At 44.1% G+C, this 13,613-nt stretch overlaps 1 protein-coding gene across 1 annotated transcript in view; it reads right to left on the reverse strand.

The window, feature by feature from the left end:
• EGFR (epidermal growth factor receptor) overlaps nt 1–13,613 on the reverse strand; it is a 200,052-nt gene that overhangs the window by 61,321 nt on the left and 125,118 nt on the right. Inside the window, exons 2-3 of the mRNA XM_004739376.3 lie at nt 1,556–1,707; nt 382–565 (exon numbers count right to left, since the gene is read on the reverse strand). Of these exons, the coding sequence (XP_004739433.1) occupies nt 382–565; nt 1,556–1,707 (336 nt within the window). The remainder of the gene's footprint in view (nt 1–381; nt 566–1,555; nt 1,708–13,613) is intronic.

Genomic DNA, 13,613 nt, shown 5'->3' on the forward strand with positions numbered 1-13,613 from the left:
CTCCGACAGGGGAGGTTTTTAATGCATGTCCCTTATACCCGAGGTCCAGGTAACAGGACCGGCCGTTTACTCTCTCCCTAGGCACAGAGAGCCAGAAGCCCAGCCAAGGTCGTCTGGTCTCTGTTTCCAGGAACCAGTGCCGTTTCTTACTAACTCTCTGGGTATCTCCTCAGGGATACAGGGCAAGTGGTACCTGGCTTAAATCGTCCCTTCCCATCACTGACCGTCTTCTTTAACTTCCACCTACTGTCTCGGGCATGTAGCTAGCACACAGAGCATCTGTACTGGACGGATACGAGACTTCTCTGAGTGGCACAGAGAGAGGTGACCGGTTCGCTGAGCACCTGCAGCCACAGTGTCCCCGCGCCCGGGGCCTCTCACCATGTAAGTTTCTCAGGGGAAGCTCCTGCAGCCCGGTTTTGTTCGTGCCGTAGTTGGATAAGACGGACAAGGCATGCATGTTTTCATAGAGCACGTTTCCTCGGATGATCTGCAGGTTTTCCAAGGGAATCTTCTCCACGGTGTTCAGGGCAATGAGGACATAGCCGGCAACTTCCTGGATGGTCTGAGGAGACAGAACGGGACGTGTTTCTCTTGTGAGGAGTTCCGGAACGCAAGGTCGAACACGCGTCCAGGAAGCCCAGGGCACCTGAGCGAACCACGCGCACGAGTGACCGATGGACATAAGGCAGGCAGAGGACTACAGTGGGGATGTGGGTGGGGGAGGGGTGACAGGATTTCCGTGACTCCTACACTTTTGGCCCTTGAGCCTGCTGGCAGGAATGAAGGGCGAGGTGCGTTACTCAGGAATGCTGTGATTCTCATTTCACGTGGTTTTGGGACACTCAGAATAAAAGGAGAACATTTTATTAATTCATTTTGTATCTGTCTTGCATGCTTTCTTAGTAGAAAAAAAAAAATAATAACCCAGAAGACCAATTCAGCTAGGACCAAACTCTGAAGCCTTCAGAGCTGGGTCCTTTTGGCTCACTAGAGCCTGCTGTGAAATATTTGGGAAATGTGTGAAGTGGTGTAGAGGGAATACCAAGGAAACAGGAAAAAGCTACAAAGTGGAACTTATTTTAAAGTTCCAATTAGGGGTGCCTGGGTGGCTCAGTGGGTTAAAGCCTCTCCCTTCAGCTCAGGTCATGATCTCAGGGTCCTGGGATCGAGCCCCACATCGGGCTCTTCTGCTTGGCAGGGAGCCTGCTTCCTCCTCTCTGCCTGCCTCTCTGCCTACATGTGATCTCTGTCTGCCAAATAAATAGATAAAATCTTAAAAAAAAATAAAGTTCCAATTAAAGAGCCAATACAGCTAAGACAATGGTTAGACGTTTAGTATCAGGGTGTACGATGATGGTGGAAAGCCAGGCCGGCCTGTTTCTCTGTATTATTTCATAGCTGTAACTTGACACTAGCTGGAAGAGTGGTTTTCTGATAAAACTGGCATCTGTAGCTCCCCAGGACTTGTAGTTGCCAGAGTGAAAGCAAATACACTGAGGTTATACTTCTTTTTATCGTATTTGGGTAAGATGGTCAATTTGATAGAACTAACCTTTAAGAAGGAAAGGTCGTAATTCTTTTGCATGTAGGTAATTTCCAGATTCCCAAGGACCACCTCACAGTTATTGAACATCCTCTGAAGGCTCAGGAAGTGGTCTTCAAAAGTGCCCAGCTGGGTGAGCCGGTTACTCGTGCCTTGGCAAACTGCAAAGAAAAGGGAAAAAAAAAAAAAAGATATCACATGAAACGCCAGGTAAAGTAGCAAAGGTAAAATAAAAGGGTCGCACATTTCAACTAACTTTTTGAGTTTTGGTGACTTGCAGTATTAATTCTGATAAAAGGTCACTCAAGACGTATGGGACAAGAAAACGTTTGTCTATATAAGGAACAGTTCATAATATATAATGTATATATATAATGCAGGAAGTCATTTTCAACTGTTAAAAATTCAAGGGGAAATAGGGAGAATTCTATGAAAATCTTTAAGACAACACAGTCTTTTTTTTTTTTTCTTCAAAGATTTATTTATTTATTTCAGAGAGAGAAGGAGAGAAAGTGAGTGTGAGCGCGTGCGATGGAGGAAAAGAGAGTCTGAAGCAGAGCCTGACACACGGCTCCTGTTTGCAAAGGCATGACTGCTATCAGCAGCCAGGCGGTTGGACGCCAAAACAAGGCCAAAGTCAATATGCAGGTACTTTCCTCAGAAACACTTTCTAAATTTACATTTATATTTTATAGGCTTCTTTGTTTCCTCTTCACGGGAACTGCCCGGAAGAGCACCGTCTGACCATCCGCCCTTTGCATTTTTGGGCCACGGCAGCGAGCCCAAGCTCAGACACCCCCTAATCAACCCGAAGCATTTACACCAACATTCAGTGTGAAGCAATCACCACATCCTCTTTGACTCTACAGGGATTTCCCTCTTCTCCTCTTTTGTGGTCTCATTCAAATCTGGTGGTAGCGAGAACTCTCACATGGGAACTACGACAGTCCGACAATACCGAGCCCCCGTCTGCTCCAGGGACAGAAGGGTTCCATAAGTCTCCCAACATTCCATCTGGATGGGATGACCCAACATCTCCGGGCTGCTCTCACTTGTGGGTACGGGCTACTTCGATTGCAACCTCAATCTGGAACATCTGTACACAGCTGGCAGCAATGCGTGCAGATGGGGCCAGACTGATTTCCCAATTCCAAGGTCTTCAAAGATGCCACCACCAATGTAGGTACAGGGTTGTGACAATAACCCATGACCTTTCGGCTGGCACATGTTGAAACAAAAGCTCTTTTCCCAGCTGGCAGACTATGGTCTCTCCATTTCAGCCTAAAACTGACTGGCTGTCATCTCGGTGGCACAGTATTGGTCACACCCTTCATCCCAGCCAGGTGAACAATGTCCTAGAACTTGGGGTCGGAGCGCATCTCCGAAGAGTTTCTTCAGTATCCTGAGAAATGAAAACTGTAACAGTTGCTTTCATTTTAAAGAATTTTTTCTTTTTTTAGGATTTTACTTATTTACTTGAGAGTGCTCGAGCAGGAACGGGGGGCAGGGGCAGAGGGAGACTCCCCATTGAGCAGGGACCTGAAGAGGAGCTCCATCCCAGGACTCTGAACCCTAGGCAGATGGACTGAGCCACCCAGGCACCCCCAGTTGCTTTCATTTTAAATGAGATACAGAGTATCAGCTTGTAAATTTCTCTCAGCTCAACCAAAGAATTTTTATTACTAAATCAATGACAAAGAAACTTTTGTCAGTAAAAAAGGAAAACATGCCCTTTAAGTCTAGCCTGTTACATTATAGAAAAAATAATTTCAAAAAGATTGTAATTGTGTTTTCATTCATTCATTTGAAAGATGCTAAATGAGCTCCTAAAATATTTATTTGATGAATACCTATCATGACCCTTTATTGTTTACAATTAGTATTCTACGTTCAGAAAAAGAGATGCTACATTTGGAAGATAACAGCAACATTACACATTATTGATGTGAACATTAATTCAAAAAACATTTTGGGAAGTAAGTGCACAACCTGTGTGAACAACTAAATATGCTTTAGAAAAGTTCACGCAAAATGTTGTTCATTTTTTTAAATATGGCAAACAACTCCAAACTGCCGTAAATGCTCATCTTGTCCAACATGTGCATTCTTGGGAACAAGAGAGCAGTACGTACACTGTGTGACTCCATTTAAGGCGAATCCATCTTGAATTCTATTCTAGGATTAATTGCTAAAGTCTCAAAAGAAATGATTACAAAGCTGTTTCTTCTGAGGCTTTCTCCTGCCGTCTGCCACAAAGGAGAGGACCGTGCCTTAAAAGTCCAGAGTAAGGATCAGACTGATTTGACCGATGCCTCTTGATTCAACACAGTATCGGCTTCGTTCCATATTTATACCAAAGGTCTCGCAGCATGAATATAAAGTAATGAGAAGACTTAAACGTGAGACCACTGAATTAGTATAATTATTTTTGAAAAAATCAGATTAACAAGTTAGGCAGGTTTAAGACAAAACTGCAATGGGCAAGAACTTTTTAATTCATCCAGGAGAAAGCTTTCATTTCACCCTTCCTCCGTATGTGACCCTGAATGACTTCTCTAAGCTCTCTACCGCGTGCTTTCCTCAAGCAGTAGACACGGTGAAAATAATACTGACCTTCCAGAATTCTTTTCAAGACTGAATAAACACAACAGCTTTCAACTTGCTTTTGTTAAAATTAGCTAGTGAGAAAGGTGACAGTAACACAAGACCCAACTGCACAGATGTTAGAGGACCTCTGCGGAACACATTTGCCCCATGGAATTATCTAAACTGAGAGTGCTGGGATCTGCAAACATCTTTGCTCAAATACTGGGCATTAAATAGAGCCAGTTTGTCTGTAGACTAGTTACCAGAAAAGGAAAGAAAAAGGAACATATTCAGTGATTTCATTAAAATATCCATGGAGGATTAAGGGTTGAAGCCATTGATTCAAAGAGAAACGTGGTATCACTTTAGGGCTGTTTGAAGACAAGACAATTATGGTATATCACAGTCCATACAAGATGCTAGTGATTTGCTTTTCCTGTTAAAATCTGAAGACAAATTCTTCTCCTTTTTTTTTTTTTGAAGATTTTTATTTATTTATTTATTTGGCAGAGATCACAAGTAGGCAGAGAGGCAGGCAGGGAGAGAGGAAGGGAAGCAGGCTCCCCGCTGAGCAGAGAGCCCCAACATGAAAGAGGGCTCATTCCCAGGACCCTGGGATTCTGACCAGAGCCAAAGCCAGACATTTAACCGACTGAGCCACCCAGACGCCCTCAGGTGTTCTTTTTCTTAAGAGTCCCCCAATTTATGTGAACTGAAAATGAAGACATTCCGTCTCCTCTAAGTCTTAGAATACCCTTGATTTTATGGGGTAGGGCCTGTGGTTTTCCCGCCCCGTTATGGGGGTGTACACCTCTCTTTCCCCACAAGTCTGGGCAAATCCGTATTGCTGATTAAGACACAACATTAAAACAAGTTTCTCCAGATTTTCCCAAAATCCACTTAGATACTTTTGAAATCACCTAGGAAAATTTATAATTGTTTTAATTTGTTGTTTTCTCAACTATGTATGAATATTGGCCAGAGCAGCCGGGCTCTTGTAAATCTCTCCCCTTGGCCTCCTAAATTATCTGTCCTTTTATCCTTGCCCCATTTTCCACAGAACACTTCATTTTTTTTTTTTTTAAAGATTTTATTTATTTATTTGACAGTGAGAAATCACAGGTAGGCAGAGAGGCAGGCAGAGAGAGAGAGGGAAGCAGGCTCCCTGCTGAGCAGAGAGAACACTTCATTTTGAAGCAGAAGGCATATGACACTCCTCCTCGGCGGGCATCATCCCCATTTCCCGGTGTAATCGGAACACAGTACAACAAGCTCCTTTCTCATCATCCCTACTTCTCTCGGCCTCCCCTTGCTCACTGTCCAGCCACACTCCCCTAGTTCTCTCCAACTGGCCCGGTTCTCTTTCACTTCAGGGCTGCCCCATCTGCTGTCCCATCTCCCATCTCCTTTCCCTCCAGATGTTTGCATCTTTGTCTCCCTGTTATCACTGGGATTCCAACTCAATGGTCCTCCCTTCAGGAAAGCCTCTCCTGGAACCAGATTAGCTCAAGTTCCCACCATTAAATTCTATCATATCCCCCTGCTCTCTTTACTTCCTAGTAAACTGATCACTACTTCGAACTATTATTTGTATGCAAATATATGCATTTATTTATTCATTCATCTATATGGCGGGGATGGTGGATTTTATTTTTTAAAAAATTTTTAAAAAGATTCATTTGTCTATCTGAGGAGGGGGGTGGCTTGGCTCGATCACAGAACCTGAGATCATGATCTCCCAGAATCAGAGATCATGATCTGAGCCCAAATCAAGAGCTGCTTAACTGACTGAGCTCCTCAGACCCCGCCCCTGGAGGCCTATTCTGATTGATACATGTGTATCTCATTGGACTGACTGCTGTGATGTGTGTACTTGTGTTACTGCATTTCCATTTTAGATGGGGGAGCAATGAGGGGCCGTGGGACCATGAACGACAGGGAAGAGACCACGAAAGTCTTAAATGACTTGACAGGGTCTCTTTGCCTCTGTTTTCAGACATCCAATGGAAGGGGAGGAGACAGGATATCTTACAGGAGTGGCAGTCCTCAAACCTTCTGGTTGGTCACTGTAAAATCTTTCTAGTCTAACATATATGATTAAGCTTTAAGAGCCAGAGGAGGACATTTTTAACCACCTTCATGCTGAAAAGGTTTAAGGAAATCCCCAATAAGATGATATTTATATAACAGATTTAAAAATATAGAAGGCAAAGATACTCAGAAAACTTGTCAGAAGTTTCACTGTATCAGAATTTATCATTTCTTTTGCCTTTAGCCCACTGAGCCACAGGCGCCCCATCATTTCTTTTGCCTTACTGAAACTGTATTGTGTAGTGATTTCAAAATGTGTATGTCTATCCATCTCAACTATGCTAAAAATGCCCAGAAAATGCACCAAGTTGTTAACTGTCTTTGATGAATAGTGGGATTTGGGGTGTTTTATTTATTTTTCATGGGTTTTCAGCTTTTCCTATTTCTACACTGACCATATATGACTTTAAAAAAAAAATTACTGAGGGGTACGTCTACAAACATCGGGGTTAAACAAGGCCAAAAGAAAGACATTTTCATATAATACATTTTTAATGGAGAAATGATCAAGTACAACTATTAAGATCCTCAAAGTTTTACATTGTCCATGTTAAGAACCTGTGTAAATGCGCTTTAAAAATTAGTGATAATTACCCGTTTGCTTCCCAAAACCTAGAATAGATTTTTACTGAATATTGGTGTATCTGGTAATATATGTTTCTTAAAGGTCCAAATGTAATAAATAAGTGGAAAAAAAAAAATTAGTGATAATTGATGAGCAGCGAATTACTACAGACAGAAAATGTTAGGAGGGATAAGCTGGAGATAGTTCAACTCATTATTGTTCTTAATACTTGCATTGAGCAGCTCTTGGAAAACACAATGCATTGCAGAGATAGTCTCGCTTCATATGGCGATGTGCTTAAAGAGTTCCCAAGCTGCATTTTTTCCCCTTGATCTATACATTTTTTTTACATTGGTAAATGTAAATGTAATAAATTGTGATTACAGTACCAGACAAGCCTATGGAACTTATTTAATTAACAGTTGGTAATAGGAAAGTAGAAAAGCTATGGTTGAGTCATAATGAAATCATTGGGCAAAAAAATAAAAGTACAAACAAAGTAGCATTTACATTGTCACTGTGGGTTTAATCAAAACTTTTGTAGAGTGGGAAAAGTCTCACAATTGTGAAGGTTTTCCTTTGTTTTCCAGAACTTAATATTTTATCACTAGTTCCTTATTTTATCCTATTTGATTTTTAACTAGTACATAGTTCTCAGCTTATAGGTATCCAAAGATGGTTTTCAAGCTGAATTTGAATCTACACTGTGACCTGGAAATGCATATAAAATAGTCGAAAGGTCCTCTTAAATATTTGATAATTTGCCACGTGCATCCCTACTGGACTAAACATGCCAAGCTCTGACTTGTCCAACACAACTGCAGGCTACAGGAACTCCAATTAAGTTAATAAGCAGAAGATTTTAAAGTAACATCTCTTTTATTTTTGAGTTAGGGAACAGAACACCTAAGCTGGTTGGTTTCTATCCCCATGGTTCTCTTCCTAGCCATTACATTAATCCCAAGATTTTTAAACAACAGGCAGAATTAGGATACCTTTGTATATCGTGTCTACTCTCTTGGGAATTAACTGATGTGTCTGAGCCCCAGGAAGTCCAGTTCTCCAAGGGACTGTGGAATATGCGTCCAGTGACATCCTCAAAACCTGTCAGAGTGCCAATGGTGATGCTATCATTATGGGATGGTCTCCTGCCGGTTATCTGGGTCTCAATGTTTCTCACTGGTTAAAAATGGGACCAGCTCAGCATACTTGACAGAGGAGCTATGAGATCATGGACCTGGAAGTACTTCATAATTCACAACTCTCTGAATATAAATTACGTCCGACGCTGGGGCTTTACCCTAGCAACCAAACTTTGGCCATCTATTTCTGTCTACATCTTCATGATACCAAAAAACCATTTCCTACCCCCACCCAGGAACTTAAACAAAATTTTTTTAAATAGTCTCAGCAGAATTGATGAGTTGTGTTGAAATTTGGGATAGCTCTAAGATTCTGAAATAAAGGGGTACCTGGGTGGCTCAGTGGGTTAAAGCCTCTGCTTTCGGCTCAGGTCATGATCTCAGGGTTCTGGGTTCTGGGATTGAGCCCCGCATCAGGCTCTCTGCTCAGCGGGGAGCCTGCTTCCCTTCCTCTCTCTCTGCCTGCCTCTCTGCCTACTTGTGATCTCTGTCTGTCAAATAAATAAATAAAATCTTAAAAAAAAAAAAAAAGATTTTGAAATAAAAGTCAGCACTTTGTTTTATAGGCTGTTATCCTGAGAATGGTCCTAACAATGGAAACCAAGTATCTTAAATCACAGGGCTGGAAATCCATTCCATTTCTAAAAAAGATTTTATTTATTCATTTGAGAGGACAGAAAGTGAGTTAGCAAGATACAGACAGAGAATGGGTGGGGGAAGGGGGAGAGGGAAAAGCAGGCTCCCCACTGAGCAGGGAGCCCGATGTGGGGCTCTATCCCAGGACCCCAGGATCTGATCTGAAGGCAGACACTTAACCAACTGAGCCACCCAGGCATGCCTCTCCATCCCTTTTTTTTTTTTTCTTAAATAGGTAGTTTATTGGTTAGTCAGAGATGAATCTGACCTATCTTACTGAACTATGACAAACTGATTTGGACGAAAAAAGAATTTCATAAAGCAATACCAACTTTTTATTCGCTCAATCCAATAAATCCCTTTCGAATACCTAGTATGTATCAGACAACACTCTATCTTGGTGGCCAGTGTCTCTGTATTTTAAACATATGGCTAGGTACTGAACAAAAATTCATGGGTGGAGGAGTTACATATATCACCATTTCTTTCAGCTTATACAGAACTAGGTCTATATGTGGCTAACAAATACCATGACTGACTATTGAACGCTGAGCAGGGCGCACAGGAGAAAGGACAGAACACTGGATTTGGTTTAAAAATCTATGTGAAAATATAAACAACAGTGAATTGAATGTGTCTGGTTTTTCCTTTCTAGAGATACCATGAGCAAGCTCCTTCTCTCGGCCCGGGCTCTGTTTTGCTAATCTCCTAGCTGGGGACGACTGCTTACTCATGTGCAGGGGCTCTCTCTTCACAGACAGGAATACTTCTGAGGTGACTAATGCCACTTCCCTTCCAAAAGTCTAGTAGCCAAACCACTGCTTCTATCCTTGCCTCCACTGCAATGTCTGCTTCTGACCTATTTCTTGCGAGCTCTGCCGCCTTCTCAGACTCGGGCCCCTCAGACCGACCAGTGCAGGGCAGGGCAGAGTCAAGAATCTTGTTGGTGCCAGCCGTCTCCACCGTCCTTCCCAGGTTCCAAGGCTGCCCTGAAACCTGCCTGTTACCCAGATGAGGAAGAGGAGTTGAGGAGCAAGTTACACGGAAGAACCCACTGAGCGAGGATGGGTATGCCCGTCCGATCCATTGTCTGCCTCCCAGAGCGCCAGGAGACTTGGAGGGATGAGGCAGTTCCGGGGCGAGGCTGGCTGGGGAAGGGGACACCAGTGATTGTCACAGACGGTGAAGCCCAGAGAAGGGCTGGTGCGAGGACTTGGGAAATGCAAATACAAATATACAAAAATACAAAACTCCAAAAAGGGGTTGGTGTCAAAGGCCATTGCTTGAAACCGGGTTTCAAAGCTGATGAGAGTTTGACCAAAGGCTGCCTTCGGTTGACTACCTACCAACTCTCCACTCTGACTTGACTCAGTTCAGTAGCGAACTGGTGAGCAGAAAACAGTGGTGGGGGGTTGGGGGGGTGAGAGTGTGAGCCTTCAGGTCCAACATTCCCAAAGCCCTTGGCACGCGTGGTCTGGCAACATGCTACGTTTTCAACAGCTTCTCACCACCTCATGTCTAATGTTGCATCTCAGGGTGCAGCTTTTCTTTTCCTACTTACACCTGCACAATCTGCCATTCCCAGCAAGGTGACGTGGAGGTAAAGTGAGGCAGGGCTGACAAGATTTCACTCCTCTGGGCACAGTCCTCATCCGACTCACAAACCTTCTGTTTTGTATTCTGCTCAGGTCCACATGGCTCACTCTCTAATGACAAAGGCTGAGTAATAGTCCCCACATTGGGCTCTTTGCTTGCTGGTTGAGTTGTCCTTCTAGAATTCATGTGAATGCCTTGCATGGCTGAGAAGCCTCGTGGAGGGTGGAGTCATTAGCCTTAGGTGTCGCCACAGCACCTCTCAGAAAGCGTTCACTCCCCTATGCTCTGGGACCTGCCCCTGGGCTGCGAGGGGCTGTTTGTTCTTTTGTTCATTCACTTAGTTAACTAAAGCATATTTAATAAACTAGCACAGCCACGGCTGCCAAGAATGAATCAGAAGTACTCACGGCCCTGCAGGAATATAGGAGCCCTTTGGGGAGATGACTTTACACATGAAATCATCACAGGATGTCCTAAAGCCACTCAGGGTAGAGATGTACGAAAGGAACCCAAGTCAGAAAGCAGAGAAATGCTGGCCTGTAGTTATCTGAGGGAGAAGACGCCAATACTCCTTATTACCAGGAGAATGGAAACATGATACTTCACCTTCAGAGTAAAAAAACAAGTCGCCAACAAGTGCCAGGAGCTGAGCCCCGTGACTTTGCCTCACACCGTCCCACAAGAAACCACACTCCACAAGAGAGGTGTCTTCCATTGCTATCTGTTTTTCTGGATTCCTCTCCCTTGGGTCACTGCCCATATCCTAATTTGGGGGTTCCAAGTGACCCTTTCTGGTTTTGTTTTCAGTAATCTGTAAGGACCATGTCTCCATCCAATCTTACCGAACAAAATTCTGGAAAAGATTTGTAATTTGCAAGGAAATAAAACATTTCTAGTCCAGAACAGGGGACAAGAAGGACCTTTGTTGCAAGCATATCTCTGCAGAAAGACTCTGGGTTCTATGGGGCAGTGCCTGCCTACTCCCTACGCCAAGGTAGCTTAAATGTTCGTTTAAACTTTCTGTTATTATCCAGGTTTCGAAAAAAATCAGTCTCTAATACACAATTGTTTTAAGGCTGTCTCTGAATAACACACACATATTCAGTTGAATAACACACACATTTCAGTTTACTGATGAGCATTAGAAAGAACAAACAACAGAAACAGCACCCTATACCCCCACCCCACAAATGACGGCAGTAAAAATCTGAAACACGGGGGCAATCACTAAGACGCCAGGAAAAGGTCATTATAGCAGTGTTTTCTTCTTGAAAGGAGGACAGTCCCAGCCCGCCTCCTATCCATCCCCCTGGCGGCACCTGCCAGGGGAAGGTCTAGTTCCTTAGCTAGCCTGCGAGCCTTTGCGGTGTGAAGACTTCCAAAGGTCTGGCTCCTCCAGAACCCCGGGCAAGCCTGGAAACGAAGTGGGGAGATCAAAGAGCTCTTCTATGGGGGAACCTCCAGGAGCACAGGCGGACCTGGAATCTGCCCCAAGCATCAACACAGAACAATCAGGATCTAAAGGAGCTAAAGCAGCTGGGGAAAGGGAGCAAAGACGATGGAGGCAAAAGGAAGCTCCACCAGCCTATACGGGGTACTTGGGAGAGAACTGGATTTGGGAGTCGGGGTCGGAGTGCACGGAGGGGGCAAAGCTGCCAGGCACGGCGGAGGTTTCCGGGCTGCTCCTATCTGACCCAGCCACCGTGCTAGAATCTGCCTCCTCCTTTTTGCTGCTGCAAACAAATGAGAAGCCGTGAAAGGAAGAAAAATGATCTGCCTACAAAGATCAGTGGCTTGATTTCACCGATGAGGGGAGCCTATTGCTTGTTTTGTTTTGTTTTGTTTTTTTCAAGTCACAGGAACATGTCAGGTTCTCAGCAGAACTATTTGAACCAATATTTCATGTTCATGTCATGAAGGATTTGAAAAGTAAAAAAGAAGAAAAAAAAAAGGAAAGCAAAAAGAAAAAAGAAAGAAAAGAGAAGAAAAAAAGAAAACCATGGAAAGCTAGGCATCCCACCCCCGCCCCGCCATTCTGACCACAGGACAACAAACAATCAAACTTCCATCAGCACCTATCAATGATCAAGACCCTGGAGTCACCAGGTCTAGATTAGAACCCTGGTTTTGCTACTACCAAGGCAACTTCTTGATCATGCTGAGTCTCTTTTTCTTATAAAAACAAGGACTTATGACTGGGAAGGATTCCATGCGATGGCAGAATTCTAGCCAAAGCACCTGACACATGGCAGACCCTTAACAAATATGACTCCGGCTTGAATCTGAATTCAATCTGGACGGGACCCCAGCAGAATGAATTGCTTCCTTCCTCCAAGCACTCTGAGCAGCAGACCCCTCTGCCTTCTGCCCGCAAGCTGTGTGTGGCCTGGAGAGCAGCTGTGAGCTCTTGCCATGGAGCGCACCAGCCTGCCGAGGTCGCAGGGACGGGTCTGTGGCTGGAAAGGAAGGCATCTGGACCCATCCCTGAGCAGGGAGACTGTGCTGGGCCCTTAGAGCTGAGGAAGCCACGCCTCGTACATGCCTTTCAGAATTCCCTTAAGAGAACTCCCAGCTTGCTGTGAGCTCAGAACATTCTCTCCTGTTATTTTTCACTTAGAAAAAGCCCTCATCTGACCCCTTTGTGGTGGTTTCGTAAGCATAGCTGGATTTGAGTGCTGTGTGTGTGTGCATATGTTTTTATTTAATGCTTTAAAATGGACAGTTTTTTCATTTACTCTTACTTAATCTAAATATTCCCTTTAAGTTTCACTTCCAAATGGGAAGAGGAAGTAGCAGTGCAAAGAACAGAATTAAGAGCACAGGCCAGTCCCAGGGTGCGGGGGCCCAAAGCCTCTTTCCCTAGCTAGCTCTGAGTTCCGAGGCCCACTTCCTGGGTTCATCGACTAAGAAAGACTGACCTGAAAATCACTAACACCTACTATGTCACCTCAGGAGAAGCCCGAGCCAAGTTTCTGTCACAAGGAGTTGTAATTTTAGCTCATACACTATTCTTTCTAGAACATATTTTCCCCTCCACGAGGACAGCTGTCAATCCAAAGTAGCCATTGCCATACGAGACCGCTCTCTATCTGGTGCATCACCTGCCCAAGCCAAGTAACTTGGTGTTGCTGCCAGGGTTGGCCTTCCCTTGCCACAGACCTAAGTCTAGAAAAGAGAGATTCTGAAACGCCCTTTATGACGTTCCAGAGCCAGGGCTGGCAAACTTTCTGAGAAGACTCAGAGAGTAAATATTTTCAGGTTTGCAGATCACACAGAGCTGTTTCAAGCTCTCAGCTCCGCTGCTAGTGTGCAAAACCAGCCACAGACCAGAAGCAAATAAATGGGCCTGACATGTGCCCATGAACTCTATTTACAACAACAGGTGGTAGCTGGATGTGAACTGTGGGCCGTACTTCATCAAGCTCTACGTTAGAGGAAGGCCTAACAAGAG

Source organism: Mustela putorius, unplaced genomic scaffold, assembly GCF_011764305.1.
Source record: "Mustela putorius furo isolate JIRA1106 unplaced genomic scaffold, ASM1176430v1.1 tig00003845_pilon_pilon_pilon, whole genome shotgun sequence".
Classification (NCBI taxonomy): domain Eukaryota; kingdom Metazoa; phylum Chordata; class Mammalia; order Carnivora; family Mustelidae; genus Mustela; species Mustela putorius.